Source organism: Anoplophora glabripennis, unplaced genomic scaffold, assembly GCF_000390285.2.
Source record: "Anoplophora glabripennis isolate ALB-LARVAE unplaced genomic scaffold, Agla_2.0 scaffold1189, whole genome shotgun sequence".
Classification (NCBI taxonomy): Eukaryota; Metazoa; Arthropoda; class Insecta; order Coleoptera; family Cerambycidae; genus Anoplophora; species Anoplophora glabripennis.
In genome coordinates this window covers 73,601-97,877 of record NW_019417736.1, presented here as the reverse complement: position 1 = coordinate 97,877, position 24,277 = coordinate 73,601, and the positions used below count along the sequence as shown (strand labels likewise).

Here is a 24,277-nt window from a genome sequence, read left to right as displayed (position 1 = left end):
ATATATATATATATATATATATATATATATATATATATATATATATATATATATATATATATATATATATATATATATATATATATATATATATATATATATATATATATATATATATATATATATATATATATATATATATATATATATATATATATATATATATATATATATATATATATATATATATATATATATATATATATATATATATATATATATATATATATATATATATATATATATATATATATATATATATATATATATATATATATATATATATATATATATATATATATATATATATATATATATATATATATATATATATATATATATATATATATATATATATATATATATATATATATATATATATATATATATATATATATATATATATATATATATATATATATATATATATATATATATATATATATATATATATATATATATATATATATATATATATATATATATATATATATATATATATATATATATATATATATATATATATATATATATATATATATATATATATATATATATATATATATATATATATATATATATATATATATATATATATATATATATATATATATATATATATATATATATATATATATATATATATATATATATATATATATATATATATATATATATATATATATATATATATATATATATATATATATATATATATATATATATATATATATATATATATATATATATATATATATATATATATATATATATATATATATATATATATATATATATATATATATATATATATATATATATATATATATATATATATATATATATATATATATATATATATATATATATATATATATATATATATATATATATATATATATATATATATATATATATATATATATATATATATATATATATATATATATATATATATATATATATATATATATATATATATATATATATATATATATATATATATATATATATATATATATATATATATATATATATATATATATATATATATATATATATATATATATATATATATATATATATATATATATATATATATATATATATATATATATATATATATATATATATATATATATATATATATATATATATATATATATATATATATATATATATATATATATATATATATATATATATATATATATATATATATATATATATATATATATATATATATATATATATATATATATATATATATATATATATATGTATGTATGTGTATGGGTGGGTAAGTGAGTATGTGTGTGCCTAGTTATATATTATATTATATACTTACATATTTACCCATAAATATAATTTTTATATTATTCTCATACAATCAATTATCACTGTTATTATGTATTTACATTTTTTACCAAAAAAGCTTAAAATGATCTAATCAGATTTTAAAAACTATAGATTCTGCATGTATTTATAAGTAGCAAGCCTCCTGCATAAGCAGTTTTTCTCGACATTTTCGTTTGAATAAAATTTGCTTCCTGCACACCGTGCTTACAAATAAATCCAATACGTTTTCCTTAGGTTTGCTGGAAATAAAACAATAATGAGAATAATTGTTCAGTTATTTCAAATGAGTATATCAACGTGTCATGCAGTTTTAGAATGAGTCATGAATAACTTTGTAGATAGAACTCCTCAAGTAGTAAGATTTTCTCAAAGTGAACATGAATTAGAAAATGCTTCAGCAGAATTTGAAGAAGTAGGTACTTACAATTTACTAAATTTTTAGTCATTTGAATAGGCGGTATAAGGTGTTTTCTATAGATTTCAGGTTTTCCGAATGTCATCGGATGTATAGATGGGTGTTATGTCAATATAAGAACACCAGCTCACAAGTCAAAGGTTTAACGTTTTATTAATAACTCATTTCATCTTTTAAAAGTAAGGTTCAGGCAGTTAATAAGAATTGATTTTCATACAATTTATAATGAGTTGTGTTCTGCATAATATATGTATTGATTATAATGATTATTTTGATGATTTGCCTCTAATTGAAGAAAATAATGTTCAACATCCTGCAGAACAATTAGCAGAAAGGCAAGAAGAGCTCTTACACCTTGGAGAGCAAAAAAGATTAATGTGTAATATCTAGCCAATAGAAGGTAGCATTTTACTGAAGTATAAACATTTATATTTTGTACTTATAATATGGCATCCTTTTTATGATGGATGATTATTCTGAAATGATTTATTAAATATGTAATAAAATAAAGAGTAATAGTATTTATTTTTTTTTGACATATATTTAGTTTTTGGTTCAAAATTACCACATCTTGAAAATAAATTTGAAAACCTGGATTTACTCTACTATTTCATTTGTATAAAGTATATACAAAAAGCTACTGCACATTACGAGTAATATTAAATAAAGCTGCACTACTGCGAAGAGTTCTCATCTTACATCAATTGTTACCTAAAACATAATATTATATTTAACAGCTTTCTGTAGTATATCATAATTTTGATATGTAACAGATTTAATAATAACCACCAATTTTTCTTAAAAGGTCCATTTTCTCTATGTGCCGTCTTTCTCGGTTTTCTTCTTTTATGCAGATTCATCAAAACATCACCCACATTCTTTTTTACAATTTTTCCATGTTTCCTCTTTTTTTTTTCTTGTTTGTTTTAAGTTTGTTCTTCAACATTAATTTCTTGAGAAGTAGAAGGGTTTCCTATCTTTCTGCACTTTCCAACTCCCAGTAAAAACGGAGGTTTGATAGTATCATCAACACTAGAAATTTTTGCCAATTCTTCAAATTCCATTTGGTTCTGCGCTTCTCCAGTTGAGTTATTTAAATCATCAACTTTTTTTCTTATGTTTTATTATACTTTTGAACCAGTTTTCACACTGTACAGGGTGGGCAAATAAGCGAGGTAAGCGGCTGTATCTCAGAAACTAGTGATCGTAGAGAGCTACGGTAAAAAATTTTATAGGTAAAGTGGGCAAGGGAAAATGCTGGAAATTATTTTCAAGTTTCCAAGATGGCCGCCAGTGGGCGTTTCCACCATATTGAATTACATAAAGTTACGTTTCTCACGATTTTCCCCAATGAATGTAACAAAAAAGTATTTGCGTTTTAATGTTAACTTAAAGTCGAACATTTTTTGTAAAAACAATTTTTCTCTATCTTTCGAAATAAAGTGGTGGGGGGTATTTGAATGTTGTTTTAAATAAATGCCTGTAACTTCGAAACGGCTTAATGGATTTGGATAAATTTGGTATCATTGAAAAGAGCATTTCTTGGGCTTTTAGGTTTCTCGTAATCATGACAGTTGCGACCTACACGGCCGCCGATAGAGGGCGTTATTCGATATTATAACCAAAATATTGGATTTTCTCAAAAAATTTAAATGCGATGATATGACTTTTTTTAGACTAGAAAATAGACAAATGACCAACCAATAAGCCTGCGCAAACCGCATCTTAATATCTTTTTCCTAACTCAAATTATTAAAAAAAAATACTAAACCAGGAAAATTCATATATCCCCATTTAAAAATGCATCGGTTGCTTTCGATAAGAAGGCAAGTAGTAGGCCATGGAAATAAAAGACAAACTCCTCTCTAAAATATTCACAAGAAATGTCAGTTTATTTAGTGCTGTGATTTTAAGTCGCACGTTTTCGTATTTATAAGCGATTTTCCTTTTAAATAAAGTTGTGGTCCTGAAAAGGACCGATTTTGAAAAAAGATTAATGCCTTCTGTGTTCAAATTGCCTTCCGTCATATTCCACACATTGTTCCAGTCTTTCTTGAGTCGACAGAACCGCAGCCTCGATTTCTACCGCTGATAGTTGACGAATTGAGTTTCGAATTCTGTTTTCCATATCCATTCGTGTTGTTGGTGGAGTTTGAAAAACAATGTCTTTTAAGCGTCCCCACAAGTAAAAATCAAGACATGTCAAGTCCGGAGATCTTGCCGGCCAAGGAAATAGGCTTCCCCTTCCTATCCAGCGTTCTCGAAAGGTCCCGTTAATATGGTTTCGGACATTAATTGAATAATGTGCCGGACAACCATCTAATTGCAGAAACATAGTTCTCCTAGTTTCGAGTGGCACATCTTCCAACAAAATTGGCAAGTCGTTGATCAAAAACTCTAAGAAGCGGTTACCAGTTAAAGCTTGATCAAAAAAATAAGGTCCAATAATTCTGTCCCCAATGATACCGCACCACACATTTAGGCTCCAGCGTCCCTGGTGCTGCACTTCTCTTAACCAATGCGGATTTTCAGCGGACCAATAATGCATATTATGACGGTTTACTCTACCATCACTACTAAAGGTAGCCTCGTCGGTCCAGAGAATTTCCGTTAAGAAATTTCTGTTTTCCTCAAGCATGCCTAGCATCCATTGACAATAATTTAATCTATTATCGAAATCTTGTTCATTTAGCGCCTGGTGCAAAACTATGTGGTAAGGATGTAATCTAAAAGTAAAAAACAACATATGCGTAAAAATAATATAATCAGAATAACACTGAATTGTGTATTTGAGAGTATGTGCTAAGATACTTGGAATAAGATAAAATTATTTACCTATAATCTTTCAAAATATTTCTAACAGTTGTTCGTGCTATTCCCAAGTCTAGAGACAATGTTCTAGTTCCTACATGTCTATCAAATTCTATGTAAGCCAAGACATTGATAATGTTTTCTTCGGTCCTTCCATTGCGACGCCTGCGACGTTTAGGACGACGAAAACTTCCAGTATCGCGTAATCGCTGTACCAAGCGCGGAAACATTCTTCTCCCGTAATGACGGCGATCTGGATACCGTGCCGCGTACTGTCTTGCAGCTATAGCTGCATTTTGAAAACACTCGAAATAAATCGCAATCATGTCAACGGCTTCATTATTTGTGAGAGGCATTTTGATTAAAAAGTACTCAAATTATACGCAATCAACAATATTAGGCTGCGTGTGACAAAAGTTTGACGTTACTTGGCAATATTTTTGTTAGGCGATTGTCGTGTCCATGGCCTACTACTTGCCTTCTTATCGAAAGCAACCGATGCATTTTTAAATGGGGATATATGAATTTTCCTGGTTTAGTATTTTTTTAAATAATTTGAGTTAGGAAAAAGATATTAAGATGCGGTTTGCGCAGGCTTATTGGTTGGTCATTTGTCTATTTTCTAGTCTAAAAAAAGTCATATCATCGCATTTAAATTTTTTGAGAAAATCCAATATTTTGGTTATAATATCGAATAACGCCCTCTATCGGCGGCCGTGTAGGTCGCAACTGTCATGATTACGAGAAACCTAAAAGCCCAAGAAATGCTCTTTTCAATGATACCAAATTTATCCAAATCCATTAAGCCGTTTCGAAGTTACAGGCATTTATTTAAAACAACATTCAAATACCCCCCACCACTTTATTTCGAAAGATAGAGAAAAATTGTTTTTACAAAAAATATTCGACTTTAAGTTAACATTAAAACGCAAATACTTTTTTGTTACATTCATTGGGGAAAATCGCGAGAAACGTAACTTTATGTAATTCAAGATGGTGGAAACGCCCACTGGCGGCCATCTTGGAAACTTGAAAATAATTTCCAGCATTTTCCCTTGCCCATTTTACCTATTAAATTTTTTACCGTAGCTCTCTACGATCATTAGTTTCTGAGATACAGCCGCTTACAGTAATCAAAACACAAAAAAGTCTTAACGATTACGAAGTCAGAAGTCATACAAACAGAGGTTATGATTGAAATGAGCACTAAAATTTGATGTGTGTTCGATTTAATTGCACGCTTAAAGTGTTTCGGGCAAAACTTTCTAGCACTCATGGCGAACTTTACGTCATAGCAGTGCGCACTACACGTTCATAATGCATATAAATCGAAATCGTCATTAGAAGTATCCAAGAACCAAGTACTTGATTCCTAAGAATACTAGATTCTGCCTATCACTAATCTGCATAAATTACTGTAAGTTAAAATCAGTATGTCTATTTAAATTACTAGTAGAATGATTCTTAATCTGTAGATATAAGTTTGAGTAATGATTTTACATATAGGAATGATCTATGCTTCTATAACTTATTATTAAATATGTTAAAGTTTCACTAAAGGAAATTTAGAAATGTACCAGTTATCTGTTTTAAATCTGTCGGTCACTTTTACATTTGCACATTTACCTTTTTCTTTAATTCTTATATTTAGCATTTACTATTTGATGTATATATTATTGTGTCGAATTATATTTTCTGTTAGTGTGATTATATTCATATTTAGTAAACTGAGTCCGGTTTTGTTCCGAGCCGCATTTTTCCGTGCCACAATTAACACATTAATTTAAAGCACCAAACTTTTTACATTAAAAAATGTTACAATTCTGTTAAGAGTCAAAGCTAGTTTTAGTCATATCTCGGAAACTATGTAGCAATTGTTTTCTAATTTTACTTACTGGCCCTCTAGTATCAGGTATATTCAGCTGAATTCTAAAATCTAGTGGCTTGCATATGTCATCACAAGGGCTCTTTTTTATATGAATGTAATGCCCTTGACTAGCATAAAAAAGTGTCATGTTTAAAACCCAGACATTTTCCTGCAAAAAATGTTCTCTTGTTAAAATGAATTTCCTTGAAAAACTGATTTTCATTCATGCTCCAAAATATATTATTATTGGTTAAAAAGATCACCCCACCTTAACTTTTTGGTTAAGATTAGAAAAGATTTGCAAAAGTTGTAACTATCAATTATACCCGTATACCAGGCAGTGATCCATATCCAGCACTTAGACTAGTAAGGAAGGTGAAGGGTGTAGGGGACAAGATTCAACAGGCGGACTACTCGAGAAGGGGTCAAAGAACACAAAATTATAAAAAATAAGTCATGGTGAATATTTACTCTATAAAGCTGATAGACTCACCTATCATCTTCTCCACAATTGTTGGCCCACTACCACCCACTTATGCCTACCTAATGCGTACGGCGCGGATCACCTATAATAATACACTGAACTTATATACACAGTATACAATACTGCCTACTATCACTTCACTATAATGGTCACACATTAGCACTTATTGTACAATACATTACACTTATTACTATAGCTCTATTACTATCAGTGTCATCACAAGAACTGTCATCTTTATCACTAGAGCTGCTGTCATCTCCAAGGAGTATTATCAGCGGATCAACCAATACCTCAACTGTCGTGTCGAGATCCCACATGCGTTGTTTCTCTTTGTGGACATGTATAATGCATTTACTCCATGTTTCTTTCTCTTTGTCTTTCATTTATTTATATTTTATGTTTCGTCTGGATAATATATTGTACGATTTAGTTTTCGAGCTTCTAATACTTGTCTTAAATATCATTATTTCCTCTTTTTCTATCAGCATACTCTTACAGTATCATTTTATGAAACGGAAATTCATGTCACGCATAGTTGGCAAAAGCACCCTTCTAGATACCCTAGGCAAATTTTGATACTGTGAGATAGCAGCCTGAATGTTTTGAATTTGCATTGTAGGTTTCCAGGATATACTTAATTAGAACTAAGTTTCATTTTTTTGAATTCAACTTTAACTTTAACAAAACATCTATCAACAAATTTTTATTTAAATTAGTCCCATTAATTTTCGTAGAATATAACAATAAAAGTATTCATCCAAGTATTCAAAAAATAAATTTCAATTTAATTTATGTAAAATTTCTTATTTATTTGTATATGTTATTACTATTAGTAATAACATTTTTATTTATGCAATTATATTTTCATTGTCGACTTAACAACATAAGAATTCTATGCATCGATCATGTTAAATAGTTTTGTTAATAACAAATCGCAATGATAAAATTGTAATATGTAGTATGTATTTCAAATATTATTTATATATAACCGCATTATTTACTTACAGAGAACTCTTGAAAGAGAAATAGTATATTGCCAAGGCTTAATCATATGGACAGATTGTGATAGAGAAGGAGAAAATATTGGTTTTGAAATTATTAAAGTATGTACAGATATTAAACCGAATATTAGAATTTACCGTGCAAAATTTTCTGAAATAACAGCAGCATCTGTATTTCATGCCCTAAATACTTTAGGACAGCCTAATAAAAATGTTAGTGATGCTGTTGATGTCAGGCAAGAATTGGACTTAAGAACAGGTAAGTTTAAAATATTACTTCAAATTCAAATCTTTTTCTATGATAACGAGGATTTAAGTGCATGGATTTTAATGAAAAAAATAAATAGTTTCGTCAATATATATATATATATATTATTACTCATGACGGATAAGTCCTATCTTTTTTCATGTTTTTTAGGTCGGTAACTAGCCGTTTGCCCACTCTATTTACTTGCATGCAGTAATATTACTTGTCGCACGCGAATTACCAATAAAACACTCAAAATTTAAATACTTACACACTCGAAAATATTATTATTAAAAAGTGACATTTAAATGACAGTTATTTATGTCAACTTAAACTGTATAAAAATATGTGGACCCGCTTCGCCCCCGGACTCTCAGACTTCATTGCATTCGTAATAAAAAATAGTATGTGCAATTCGTGCGGTTGTCTATTGCCCACTTAAGCAGATGAGCTTACCGCACTTATTTCACAATATACTATTATACAGAGTGTTTCAGGATTAAGTCGACAAACTTTAAGGAGACATTCCTCATAAAAAAATAAGAAAAAAATCAAGTATAAATTTTTTTCCAGACACTTCATTTTTGAAATATAGGGCGTTAAAGATTTTTAAAAAAATTTGAATTTTTTAAATAACTTCTAAATGAAGAAAGCTATTTAAGCCAAATTTGGCATGACACATCTTATAAGATACCATTTTTCCATAGAAGTAGAAACCCGCAAGCAACCAGTGGCTGAATTATGGGGACTCAAGACTCATTAAATTATAAAAAAAATTAATACGGCCCTACTGAAAATAAAAAATGATGCTGTTTTTATATAGCACAGTTTGTTATTGACAAAAAGTGTACATTAACTTTTTTTCCTAATTCTTATAGTTTCATGGCAAAATTGATTTTTCAGAAGGGTGTTTTTGGATTCTGTCAATAAACTTTAGGAAGACGTCCCTCATAAAACCTAAAAAAATATAGTACCTATTAAAATTGGTCTTAGTCTCGAGTATGTGTGAGTCAAATAAGCCTTTTTGTCTCCCCTTCCCTTGGGTTTAACCAATAGTATTAAAATTATTTAACATCTAATGTGACTATGTCGTAATACGACAACGTAACAACTCTTGCAATACTCCTAAATTTTTTCAGGCTGTTTGCAGTCACTTCATTTACTTGTGTTGTGTACATTTAAATAAAATATGCCATCTTATTTAAATAAAATATGCCATCTTATTTTATACTTGAAAATTTATTTGTAAATTGAAACAACCAAGAAATTACCAATTAATATTATACCTAGACAAAGCGAAAAGTGAATCAAAAATGAAATGATTTAAAAAATATTTTGTTCAAAATGGGCGCCTCCGGACTGTAGACAAGCACGACATCTTCTAATTATGGAGGTAGTGGCGAATCAACACTGAATTGGAGTTAATTCTCGACGCGCTTGGACTATTCGCTGTCTTAGATCTTCTAGGGTATCAACTGGCACCTCGTAGACTTTATGTTTAACAGCACCCCAAACAAAATAATCCATCGGTGTCAAGTCCAGTGAATGTGCGGGTTACGTTGCAGGTCCTTCACGACCAATCCATCTCCTGGGATAATTAATGTTTAACCACTCCCTAGGACCTCTACCAAAATGGGCAGGACAACCATCTAGTTGAAACCAACTGTTCATTCAAGTATTAAGCGAAACATCTAACAGATCTTGAAAACCATTTTCAAGGAACTCGGTAAACATCTCAGCATTTAACCGATGTGGAAGGAAGTAGGGACCAACTATAGTGTTGTCCAACAAACCCTACCATACGTTACATTGGAATTCATGCTGAAAACTATGTTTCCTTACCACCCGTGAATTCTCGTAGAACCAAATTAATATGGTTGTTCCTTTGATTTAAAATTCCTCTTCGAGTAAATGATACCTCATCTGTCTACATTACTTTTTGCGTAAACTGATCATCATTCTCTGCTTGGTTTAACACACAGTCACAAAACACACGCATGCATCGTATGTCCTGAGGCAATAAATGTTGCACATGCTGGATATGGTATGTATGGCGTCCATCAGCCCGAAGAGTCCTTCAAATGGAACTTGACGAAATACCTAGCTCATAGCTAGATCTTCTGACACTCGATCTTACTTTGTCCTAAACTGGAGCAAAATGTCGATCAGCATAAATTGGAATACCGAAAGACCCAGTTTGTCTGAGATGACTGAATGTCGTTGAAAATGTTTCCTTTGCTGGTAGTCTGCGATGAGGAAATCTTACTGCATATTCACGGCGAGCCGCCGTGGCATTTCCATCACAAAAACCATATACAAAGACCATATCAGCATATTAATTTTTCGAAAATATGGACGGCATTATTAAACTTATTTTTATTATTAGTTTGAACGCTTTATCTAATGGATAATTTATGTAACAACTCGCAAAATAACATTTAAAACGTCAAATTAACATTACTTGACAGCAGCCTGCTCGAAAATTTATGTTGAGGTTCATTTTAAAGTATCGATAGAATCCAGAAGCACCCTTCCAAAAAATCAATTTTGCCATGAAACTATAAGAGTTAGGAAAAAAAGTGAATGTACACTTTTTGTCAATAACAAACTGTTCTATCTAAAAACATCATCATTTTTTATTCTCAGTAGGGCCGTATTATTTTTTTTTATAATTTAATGAGTCTGAGTCCCCATAACTCCGCCACTGGTTGCTTGCGGGTCTTCTACTTCTTTGGAAAAATGGTATCTTATAAGATGTGTCATGCCAAATTTGTCTTAAATAGCTTTCTTCATTTAGAAGTTATTTAAAAAATTCGAATTTTTTTAAAAATCTAATTTAATTTCGAAAATTAAGCGTCCCTGGAAATAAATTTATACTTGATTTTTTTCTTATTTTTTTATGAGGAATATCTCCTTAAAGTTTGTCGACTTAATCCTGAAACACCCTGTATACTTATATTATGTAATTTGTTCTTTATACCGACACAATATCAAAATCGATTACAAGGTGTAGAAACTATTTGTCTGTTATTTTTTTTATTGAATTCCTAATTTTTTGCACATAAAAGAGTTAAGTAATTATAATTTTTACTCGTACCTTCCGTGGCCAGGAGCCAATATAATCGACACCGTCAGATTCAAGATGGAGCACAAATAAAGGCAATTTCTTACTTAAACTGTTATAATATAATTCTGGATCCTGTTAGGTGTGCTTTAAGGAGGATCGGGTGCTTCATTGAAGGGGTGAAGCGGGACACGGCCCTATATGTACCATATATCATTGCTGCTAATGCAAAGAAATATATTCTTTATGACATAGAAGTAAGTAGGTTGAGATACTTGCTTGTAGATATTGAATAAAATCGAGTTTAAAATACTTATAATTATATATTTTCATCTTTCAATAATTATTTTTTACCCAATATGCCCAATTTATTTATATAAATGCCACGAGTTGCAATCGAAACTTGGCAACAGCACACAAGATGCTCAGTTTATTATTTTGTAAGTTGGCAGGCAAAATGTGTTTATAAAAGAACCTACCTAAATACAAGTTAAAGGTTAAATTCCTGCAGTGAAAATAATGGTATAACATCTTCACTTTTATTAAAATTTAATTGTTCTTTCATTACATAATATCAATATCTGTTTATTATTTTCAGGATTGTTATTGAATCACTCATTTAGGTAGGTTCTTTTATAAAAGCATTTTGTTTTGGGAATTAAATGTCTTTTCATTAGCGTCATGTTTCTCAATTTATTATCATTATTTATTTTTTGCTCACTAATTTGCAAACCCTTTTTGGCGTCAAACTAACCTATAAAAAGTTTTATCCTGCTATTTCACGTTTTTAGGAAAACGTGAAACAACCTAAACTTTGATAAATAGTGCCAATAAATAAACAACACTTTCGTTAGAAATTTCAAATTTATACTATATTCATCAATTTTTTGTGCTGAATTCATTTATGTAAAGAAAACTATACCATTGCATTTAAAATTTTTGAGAAAAATCAATAAAACGGCATTCTTTTGAAATAACGCCATCTATAGGTTTCCATATTGAGGTAAATGACATTATGCATTCACGAGATAAAGCATGAACAGATTTTTCCAACAAGCATAACTATGGGCTTTTGATGAGCCAATCCATAAAAAATACATTTTTCTGATCAGACATTAGGGGTATAATTTTTACTCGTACATTCCGTGACATTAGGGGTTCCCCCACCCTTTCTGTCGAGAGATACAACAAAATGTCAATAACAAAAGTTATGAGCAATGAATCCGGCTAGCCATATTTGCACTATTTAATATACCTGAATAGGAAACATTTCTGAGAAAAATTCAACTCTATTTTGGTATGTAAATTGCGCCCGCTAGCGGCTAAGCTACGAACTTGAAAACTATTTCCAGCAATTTCTCTTGGTCGATTTATTATTCACAATTTTTTTCCCGAAGCTCTAGGGCTTATACTTTCTGTAATATCGTACCTCACAGACCTTAGTGGAACACCTTGGATAGGTATACGATTCTATGTGATCGCTCACACAGCTAATTGATTTAACCTATAAAATGTCGGATGAAGAACATAGTCAGTAGAAAGGAAAATTTGTGACCAAAAGAAAGTATGAGTGCTTGAGACTTAGAACAGAAAATAGCAAAAGTAGGAAAAAAGCCGTTAAAGAGAGGATTATGATGCAAGAACCCTCACACACTGTTTGGGGGCATCAACTAATCGACATAAGAGTACATGGCACAAATTATGCACTGCACTTTTTGAAAATAACTTTTACGTATTTTAATAGATGATCTACAAATTGTGATCACGAAGTGATTCTCGCGGAAAAGTTTAAATATGATTTAGTTACATGCATAAGTAGCATACTACTATAATGCACTTCTATGAATACAAATGTTTCTTATAAGACAAGGGTTTAAATCGATTGCATTTATGAAAGTATAATACAATTTGATATATGTAGTATTATAATGTGATACGATATTATTGCAGCCAAAAATATTCTAAAAAATATACTGAAATTATTGAAATTGTAAAATGAAAAATGATATTAAAAACGTCATAATTTATCAAAATGCATAATACTGTTATATGCGCTGTGATGCAAAGTATAAATAATTCATTGTTTATATGCTGCTGTATTTTTTACTTCTTGTATTGAAAGTTTATCGTACTTTATAAATAAGAAAATCACTTCATTTGAAAATTTCCCATTTTATTTTATTATTCCAAATTGAATTATACAAATAAACACAAGTTGAATGTAATACATTTCCAATGACTAAGTTGTGTATCAAAACATTTATTTAAATTTCCCGCCACCTTCATACTCTATTGCGCTGTTGCCGTTACTCCTTCATGTTTATTACTTGGCAGGTGACAACTTTTATTGTTTGATAATTAATTTCTTTGTGTGGTAACCTACTTTTTTCTTTGTCTCATATATTAATTGATGATTCAGGTAAATGTCTATATTTTTTTTGTCTTACCATTTGTATATTTTCACCCGTAATTCGATTGTAAGGGTATGGATCATGGCATTTCCTATAAGAACCTATGTTAAATATTCAAATTTTTTGCAAAAACAAAAACAAATCGATAAATAATTCGAGAATAATTCACAGAATTTGATTTCATATTGTAAAAATAATATATCTCAATAATATAAAATTGCCTGCATTTTTTCGTAGCACCCGACCCTTCTTAAGTGTAAAGGTTAGTGAGTTGTACCTCATCTTAAGTTGATAAAATTGATTAAGACGCATTGAAATAAAAGCTTTGTAAGCAAAGGAATATAGAGTTAACCATACAAACTCATGATTTTCTATAAAAAATGTGCAATTTTTTAAATTAATAAGACAGGAAAACTTACCTAGAATTTACTAACCAATTTTTTGTCTGCAAAGAATTCTAAATTCTAAATAAAGCCAACCATACACCGTGACTGTAATATTATACCTGCTGAAATTAATGTCTGTCAGCAATTATTATATATTAACGGAGATAAAGTAATGTAGACAAGATTTCAAAATTTTAATCGAAGCTATCAAAGTTAGAATTTCCCTAAAAGGAGTAAACCACTTGTAAGATAAAAAGTGATTACTGAAATATAATAGAAATGATGGAAAGAATAGAGAAAAGATATTGATATCCAATAGCAAAATTACAGCATAAAATAACTACACAAAAAAATTAATGCTTTGGGAGTAACGAGTCTGATATTTTAATAGCAAATTTTCAATATTTGGCTTCAATTTAGTTAGGTTTAACTTTAAATTTCCTCGATCGGTGATTTCTAATCTGTCTCATTTTTTGGTAAGATTGGCAACTATGCTAAAACTCCTTTCCATGAGATATGAAGATGGAAAAACTATCAAAATCTTTCCCGCAATAGTCCGTAATAATAATTTTATTAAAATTTTTTACTTCAATGTAAGTACATAGGTATTATCTGTGTTACGTGAATTATTCCATTTATGAAACCCAAAGTTTCGGCCAAGATCTGCTTAAATGTGATCCATTATTTTTTGTTTTCGCTGATATGGACCCCTTGCAGTTTAGAGTCGACCCCTAGGGGTCGATATAGTCCATTTTGGGAATAATTGGTATAGACCCTTTGACCCTCTGATGTTAACTTGAGTGACTGTTTAGATGATCTTGAAAATACTGTAGTTAGTTTTTTACCATGTTAAGATTATGTTCTTTTTGGTGGAGATATGAATGTTTATTTTTTAAACAATAATAATAGTTTTCATTACTTTACAAAATTCTTAAATAAATATAATTTATGCCAAGTAATTACGATAACATACATGTATTACTGCCAATACAAAAACTTTATTAGATATAATAGTTTCTTCTTGTTCAACTTTGCCGTTGAGTAGTGATGTTATTGAAATGGACTATGTATCTGACCATTGTATAGCAATTTGTAATTTAATTATTAAGAAAGTAAGACCATTTAAACGTTTTAGGGCCTCTTGTAGAATTTTGATTAAATGAGCGGTTTCGGTACAAAAAAATATTTTTAAATGTCTACATTATCGTGCCACCCATGTTATAATACATACTTAACAAAGTGCTAGCAGGCACTGATTTTGTAGGTTGACTGTAATTTCAGTCTGATTGTACCTGACAATTCTTAATGAATGTTTATGACGATAAGATTATACCACCTGCTAGTTCATTTATCGATATGGATACATACGACGAATTAGAGTTATTTACAACGTGCCTAATTTTATTGAAATAATTAGAAAAAATAATCAAATACAACGCATTGATGTCATTATTATTGGCCCTGTTATTCTACCCAATAGACTGAATGGGGAATTTTACTTAGAACTTTTGCAAAACAATTTACCCAAGTTATTGGAAGGTGTGCCGTTATTACATGTGGTTTATGCATGATAATACTCCACCACATTTGACTGTAAATGTCCGGCAGTATCTGAACCAAAGATTCCCTCGTCGATAGATCGGTCACCAGACTTGACACCTTGTATCTATTATCTTTAGGGCACTCTGAAAACAACAGTGTATGCTTCCACATGTTTTAAAAAATTGCTCACAAGAACTGCAAAGAGTGTCCTTTAACTTTCTTCGCCGAATTAACCTTTGTTGTAGAAACAACTGGTCATTTTGAACAGAAGAAGATATTGCAGAAAATATTTATTAAACATCCTTCATATTTTTTGGAAATAACTACGTATCCATAATAAACATAATGAATAACATAATTAATAACATAATAAACTGAAAAGTGATAGTAATAAAGTCTACTAATTTATAATAAATATTTTCTGTAATATCTTCATAACTGAGCATAATTTCGACTTTTGATAGGTATAAATTTTTTGTGTAGAATAAAATTCTCTACCTATTTCTGATAGTTGCATGTAAATATTTAAAAGTACAAAAAAATTACTGAAGAATTTTCACAAAAAATGAACGCCTTGTATGATTTAACCTAATAGGAACATAATCACTGCATACTTCATGAAGAGAAACTAAGCAACAGCAAATTTTGCTCAAATCTGTTAACTGGGTTCTGAGTTAAGGAGAAAACAAGAAATAAAAAAGAAACTTGAACTTTCTGTCACTTTTTTTTGGGACATTTTTCGTTTGTTCGTTGGTTAAATCGACACCATTTCGGTTCTAGATTATACCCTTAAAGTATGTAACATTCGTTAGGTGACACCCTGTATAGATACTATTTTATTGACAGGTGATATCAATCTACATTAAAAAAAAAAATTTGAAGATTATATGGATCATTATTATTAAACTTACTTATTTTTAGGAGCTGCATTTACCCGCCTTCAAACATTACGTCTACAGAGAGTATTCCCACAGAAATTAGCTGAAAAGCTGATAAGTTATGGTTCGTGCCAATTTCCAACATTAGGTTTTGTGGTCGAAAGGTATCAAGCTATAGAAAATTTTATTTCAGAAGCATTTTGGAGGATAAAAAGTAAGTTGTATAAATTTTTTCTTGTTAAAACCTTATTTGGCCAGGAACTTTATTTAAATATATAAATTTCTTTTTATTAGTGTGAACAAACTAACAACTCTAATTTTACCATTTTTTAGATTTTGTTTGAATTTATTAAAAGAACAATTAAATAAATTACTTTCATAACTATTTGTTATTAAACTTTGAATAAAAAAAGATAATATTTTTTAATTTAGCACAATATAAAATTGTAGAGGGCTTAAAGGAAGTTACCTATAGTTTATGTGTTCTTAGGTACAATTTAATAAAAAATATTTGAAGTTATTTATTTTTTACTTTATGTTAATGGCCTGTACAGCTGTAAGTCGTGACATCCTGTATATGAATATAATTGATTCCAGTGACGGTTGTGAAAATTAATCATATCTTTATAACAAGGTGTAAGATCTATACCATTTTTTAACTAAAACTAAACTAAAAATTAAAAAATGATCTGTCTGAAGGATAGGGTTAGATTAGATTATGTTAGGTTAGGTTAGGTTAACGCAAGATCGGGGACGTGGGGAGATAGAGTGGAAGATGTAAGAGGGGAAATAATGAAGGTATGGATGGCTAGCAATGGTATGTTTCTAGCAAACCAAGGAGTAGAGCCCACGTGTATGAGACACAACGGTACATCAATTGTAGATCTCACCATGGCTAATGTGGATGGTAGGGAGGATATTGTTGAATGGAAGGTTAGTAAAGAAGTGACTAAGTGACCATCAAATGATCGAATTCAAGATACAGGGGGGTAGAAGGAATGAAATTATAAATGCGACACGAGTGGTCTGGAGATTTCAGGGGAAGGTAAGGGACACTATGAAAAGATACATAAATGAAAGTAGAGAAAGGCTAAAAGATAAGGATATGGCACAAATTACGGAGGAAGTTGAAAAGACATGTAAAAAAGTGGCTCCTCCATCTCGCAGGAGGAAACAACAGAATGTATATTGGTGGAACGAAGAAATTAAGAGAATAAGGGAAGAGTGTATTATAGCTAGAAGAAGATGGATGAGAGTACGGAGACGACGGGATCCGGTCGAAGAGGAGGAAGACCTAGAGGAATACAGGAGATGCAAGAGGGTACTGAGGGAGGAAATTAAACTGGCTAAAAAGAAAAAATGGGGGGAACTGCTAAAAGAACTGGATGAAAATCCATGGGGCAAAGCATTCGAAATCGTCGTCAACAGAACAAGGTTGACTCGCCCGGAATCTATAGATATGGAGGATGAGGATAAAATAATAGATGCACTGTTTCCGATGCATCCCCCCCTTGTTTGGGGGGAAATAGACGTCACGCTCGTTCCACCCATAGATATAAGGGAGATGATAGATGCTTTAAATAAAATGATGAAGAAGAAGGCTCTTGGAAGAAACAGTTTGACGGTCGAATTATGGCAGGACGTAGTAAACGAAATACCACAGAAAGTGTGTTCCGCGTTCAATAAAATATTAGTGGAGGGTAATGTGCCGGCGGAATGGAAGGTGGCTAAGTTAATATTAATAAGGAAGCCAGGAAAAGTAGGACATGACCCTAGGGCCTTTAGACTTTAAATGTAATGGGAAAAGTCATGGAGAGGATTCTAGCGGAAAGGCTTGAAAACCATATTAGGGAAAAAGGAGGGATAAGCGATAGACAGTATGGGTTCACAAAAGGAACCTCTACCATAAATGCCATAAATAGAGTTGTGGAAATGGCTAGCAGTGCACGGAGTGGAACCTGGAGAACGAGGGAATGGGTCACCATCACAATTTTAGATATAAAGAACGCATTCAACTCTGTAGCGTGGACGGAAATAAAGAGAGAGTTGGAGTGGTGGCAGGTTCTGCCTTATATGATGGCAATGATTAAGGATTATTTTCAGGACAGATGGATTCAGGGACAAAATGGCCAACTAAGGAAGATCACGAGTGGAGTACCGCAGGGCTTGGTTTTGGGACCTTCCTTATGGAAGGTTCTGTAGGACAGAATGTTGAGGATGGATTTGGGAGCTGCAAACACACTAATAGCATTCGCGGACAATCTGGTGTTGGTGAACATGACAAAGGAGGCTGAGGAAATTCGGAGGCAAGTGGGAGCATGTATAGGAAAGATAAAGGAAGGACTAGGGGATATGAGACTGGAACTGGCCGTGGAAAAAACTGTCACAATGATTGCGGGGGGTAGGCAGAGCACAGCCGCAATCAATCTCAGGGTACAGGAATATCCTTTGGAAATTAGGGACTATGTGAAGTATCTGGGAGTTTGGTTGGACAAGGGGGGAACATTCGGGAAGCATATAGTGGAAACGGCGGCGCGAGTCGAAAAGATGGTACATAGCCTGGGCAGATTGATGCCGAGGATGCAGGGTCCCGGAAGTAGTAAGAGGCAACTGATCGCGACAGTTGCGCAATCGGCATTAATGTACGGCGCGGAGGTCTGGGGAGAGGTTATGAAGGTCCGGAAGTATAGGGATATGCTGAGCAGGATACAAAGAAGAATATTGGTTAGGGTCATCGCCGCTTATAAGACCGTTTCGGCGGAGGCGACGCAAGTACTGGCGGGTGTCATTCCGATAGACCTCCTCATTGAGGAAAGAAGAAAAATGTTTAGAGAAGAAGGAAACAAGAAGGAGGAAAGAGAGGCCACAATGCAAAGATGGCAGCAAAGGTGGGAGGGACTTAATAAAGCGAGATGGACTAGGGTATTAATACCCGAGTAGCGGTCTGGTATAACAGAAAATGGGGGGAAATGTCCTACAGACTAACCCAGTTCTTCACGGGACACGGAAGTTTTGGGACTTACAGAAGAAAGATAGGCAAGATGGAAGATCAAGGATGTCACTTTTGTGGACATAGGGAAGATAGTCCGGAACACTCCGCGTTCCAGTGTGTAGAGTTTATGCCAGACAGAAGGGCGGTGGAGAGAGAGCTGGGGTGCGTTCTGCATCCACGAAATATGGTCCAAGAAATGCTGCGGAGGATCGGAGTTGGGAATGTGTAAGTGGATGGATAGAGGGTGTTATGAGGAGGAGGGAGGAAGAAGAATGGCGTAGACAGCGGATGAGAGATGACGAGGAGGATCAGTAGCAGTGAGTCGGTCCGTCATTGATTTTGATGGTTGTTAAAGGTATTGTCAGCTTTTGCTTTTTGCCATTTATTATATTCGATAATTAGTATGTAGGTCTCTTTCTGTGATATTCGAAATTTTTATTAAGTATAAATACGGAAACGGTAGACATCGCGATCTCGACGTAATGCTGTAATGGTTAGTTCTGAGATCGCGATGTTTAGGTGGAGGGAGGAGGGAAAAAAAAAAGGTTAGGTTAGGTTAGGTGAAGTTAGGTTGAGTTAGATTAGGTTCAGTTAAGTGACAATGATTCTCTTAAATTTCTTTAAAAACCTGTCACTCCAAGTTGCGTCCTTGGTCGATTAGTATCTGTAAAGAGGATTCGAAACATGAAACCCAGGTTGCAAAGAATGTTCTGGCTACAATAACTTCTACCTCTTCTTCTCAGACACCCTTGGCATTTTCTGTTACATTATATTGCTAGATCCTTTGTCCCAGTAGATTCACAAAAGAATGTTTGATTCTATGGAGCATGCATCAACGAGCTTTTGAATAATTAAAGCCATTGCTATTGTGGTACCTCAACGTTGGATATAAAATGATTTGTCATAAACAATGGAGTTTCAATTTAAGTTAAGCATCTACTGTGATATGAAGCATATAACTATGGAGTTTGCATCAACTAGTTCATCAGAGAATTAAAGCTCCTGTCACTATGGTATATCAGTGTCGAATATAAAAAAGAATTGTTATCTGTTAATGTGTTTCTAAACAGTTGCATAGTTAGTTTAGGTTAGATAAGGCTAAAAGCCAATGACTTCATCTTCAAGATTCTTAGAAAACTGTTACTTAAACTAACATTATTGGTCAGTAGTATGCATAAGCATGCATAAGGAAGATCTGAAGCATGCTACCCAGTTTGCAAAGAATGTTTTGGCTACACTAGCTTATCTACATCTTCTTCGCAGGCGTTAACATTAGCATCTACTGCTATGTTTCGACGCATGCAATTAAATCCTTCATCCCAGTAGTTTCACAAAAGAATGTTTAAAACACCTTGGTTTCCTAGTTTTCCCAAAATTTTAGTTTTTGTTAAAATTACAGTATCATGAAGTTTGAAAAGTGGAATATGGAGTATGGTTCCAGTTTTTTATTATCAAAATATAAATTTTCACGAGTTGTCACTGAGTTCAAAAGATGTAAACACTAATGATCAACTATTTTTCTAATAACAAAAATTTTACTTCAGATATAACTGTTAATATGGATAGAAATCGGGACTCGAAATCAAAAACTGATCTGGTATTTGATTTGATCCCGAAATTTAACTAAAATGATAATACTTCCCTCAAAGTTCTTTATTTGATTTAAGGATACTCTTATCATAAATAAATCGCCCAAGTGTTGCTGTCAGTGTCGATGAAACTTTACAAATTCTAGTTACAAATGATCTGAAGAATAACTTTTACACTTTCATGTTCCTAAGTTGTTTGGAGAACAATTTGATTTGGGAATTACTTCGGGAATTTTAGATATTTGGGATCAGTCTTAGGGTTTCAAACATAAATCTCGAAAATTCCGGGATTGGACTCGCTAAATACTCGTAAGTTTATTACTACAGGGTCATTCACTAATAATGGGCAGTCTTTAAACTGGAGATACTACACACCAAAATATGATAATTGAGCTTAACATGCCTTACACAAATGTTACAGGTTTACGAGATGTGTTCAAAGTAGGAATTTTAATTTGAAATTTCTTAATAATTTTGGAATTTTTAGCAGTATCAACTCGAAAATTGGTAGTTTCATGTTTTTTGGTATAAGATTACGAATTTGATGCTGAATTTGGCAATATCTGTACAGGGTGCTAGTTACACACTTCAGTAAATCATAACATATATTTTTTTGTCTAATGAGCTATGGCTAAACAGGGTTCGTAGCAGCCTGGAAAATCGGGAACACTGGGAAAGGTCAGGGAATTCATTATTCTTCATAAAAAATAGGAATAGTCAGGGAATTTTAAAAGTATTCATGAAAGTCGGGGAATTTGTTTGATGTTTGCAACTGGAAATTTTGTGAAAGAGAAAACTATTTGTGGTTTTGAAACCTTTATAAGAGATTCTTTGGGTATAAAAAGATTATGAAGTCCAGTCTAGAAAAAGTTTAATGCATAAACACCAATTGGTATGAAAAAATATAAACAATACAAACAAGTGACTTGAATTTTTTTTTAAAAGTCAGGGAAAACCTGGAAAAGGGAATTCTATATTACTTTTGAACTATGAACCCTGCTAAAGTGAGTTAAAAATTTAAAAGTCAGTCCAATTCTGCATAGAAAATGTACTCATGTTTAATTCATCTGACTCTATCAGTTTATGAGTTATATGCTATGTTCAATGTTAAATCACCTTAGCCACCATTATTGCTTTGACTTTTTTCAAGTAGGCTTCTGTCAGCACATATCACTTTTTCGTGTCGACAAATATTTTACAATTTTACGTAAAGTTAATAAGAGTGTTTAGTAAAGTTATCTCCCTTTTTCTAATTTAAGAATTATTTGTAGCAAAAGTTCTAATATCTAAAAATGCTAGGACATCATGAATTACAGTGAAATGTATATTATTTGTGTCTGCTTAATCAAATTTTAGTGGATTTGGTGCAAACAGATGGTATTTACAATTATACCTAAATCAAAGACAACCCAATCACAAGTTCTTCAGAAATATTTACAATCGCCTAGGCGAAACAGGATCTTTTTGTATTTTGAAAAACCCCGATCAGAGTACTCATTGGTTAAGTGAGAACCAATATTGCGGTTTGTATTCTCAATAGGTCTTACCAATCTCAAAACGGATTGTGTTGGTTTGGAAAACTTTTTCAATACCGCATTTAAGCCAAACCCGTATGAATCTTTACCAGCATAAATATATCCGTTGTAGAAATAATGAGTTTCTGCATCTGTCATGCATACAATTTTTATACCATATTTACATGGTTTGTTAGGCATATATAGGCCAATCAGTAGCCGTTTTGTTTGTGACAAAAATAGTAGTAGCACACGGACTGTGCCATCGTATATAAGAGAATCTGTAGATTATATATATGCTTATATGTTTCCTACTCCATTTTACCATTAATTAATTTTTTAATAAACATTTTTATGCAAAAAACGCATTTTTTAAAGTTTTTTGCTTATAAAACCTAAACTAACGAAGCAATCTGAATGCTATAGACAATTTGTAGAGAATCGAAATACGAATAAAATGAGAGGTCGATCAATAGGATAATTAGAAAAATAGGTATTATATATACTTTAAGTGTGCACACAGCAGGCACTGTCTGATCATTAGTTTTGGCATAATTGCAATTTGAATTTTTTGGTGCACTATTTTGCAAAATTTCTGAATGCGTTGGAGGTGGTCCGATTTTAATTTTTTAGGCGGATTTTAAAAGTAGAAGTATACTACTACAAAACTTATATTCTAATTTTCCGATAAAATGATGCAAAATAGGCGAAAAATTCTTCCAAATGTGCTCAAAAACAGCCGAGCGCACGTACGCGGTCGAGTAGTGGGGGAAGATTGAGAGATATAGAGCAGTGGATATATAGGTACACAATTTGGAATATTGTTATAGTAGAGTTTAATATTAGTGTAAGTGGTGATACATAATAAATAATACCAGTGTCATGGAGTACAAACACCTCCGATGTAGCAAAAAGCATCTACATCTGCTAATAGATAAAATAAGATCCACTTCTTAATTGTGGAAGGGCGAAATGGGCGGTGACTATTAGACGCCTTCATTATAGCCATCTTTCTCTATCGCACGGATTTCTATGACTTACTTTATCGCTCTCACGTAACGGCAGATGAACCATGGGGACTTTCCGACCCTGTATATACATTTTATATTTGCATCTTCCCCTAAATGACACAAGCATCTCGTCTATGCAACAATTTGGTCCCAATGAATATGTAGCTTGAGAGTTGTTAATAAAAATGTTAAAAATCTCTGATATTGGAGCTAAAGGGTCATAACATTTCGATCATCAGGATTGTCAAAGCATAAACATGGGAGAAGGAAGGCAAATCTCTGTTTGTTCATTACACATCGAAAAATGTTCCATCTGTTGCAAAAAATCTTTCAATGTGTTCATGGTTTGACACAAAAGCGGCAGTATAGAACAGTAAACCAATAAATGCTTTCAGTTTGACAATATATGTCTTGAAGTTTCTTTCTCTGTGAATCTTTGAATTTTTGTCTCTGTCTTTCAATTCTAATATTTGTCCACAGTAAAATAATATGTTGCATTTCATCCAAAAATAATAAATTCCATACTGGCTGGTTAGCATAACGTTGTGACATGTAAAATGATGTTATGGTTCTAGGTTCAACTGTGAGAAACAAAACTTTCAGAGGACCAGGTATATCGATTTTTTCCAAAAAAGCTGTCAGGAAGACTAATTAAAGTTCAGCATATTAAAATATATAAGATGAAGGCTTTATTTGATCCCAATAAT

The 24,277-nt window shown here is 31.7% G+C and overlaps 1 protein-coding gene across 1 annotated transcript in view; it reads left to right on the top strand.

The window, feature by feature from the left end:
• Positions 1-24,277, top strand: part of LOC108914644 (DNA topoisomerase 3-alpha) — a gene marked incomplete at its 3' end in the record, with an annotated part of 91,302 nt that overhangs the window by 5,754 nt on the left and 61,271 nt on the right. Inside the window, exons 3-4 of the mRNA XM_018720491.1 lie at positions 7,944-8,196; positions 16,509-16,679. Coding sequence (XP_018576007.1) covers positions 7,944-8,196; positions 16,509-16,679 — 424 coding nt within the window. The remainder of the gene's footprint in view (positions 1-7,943; positions 8,197-16,508; positions 16,680-24,277) is intronic.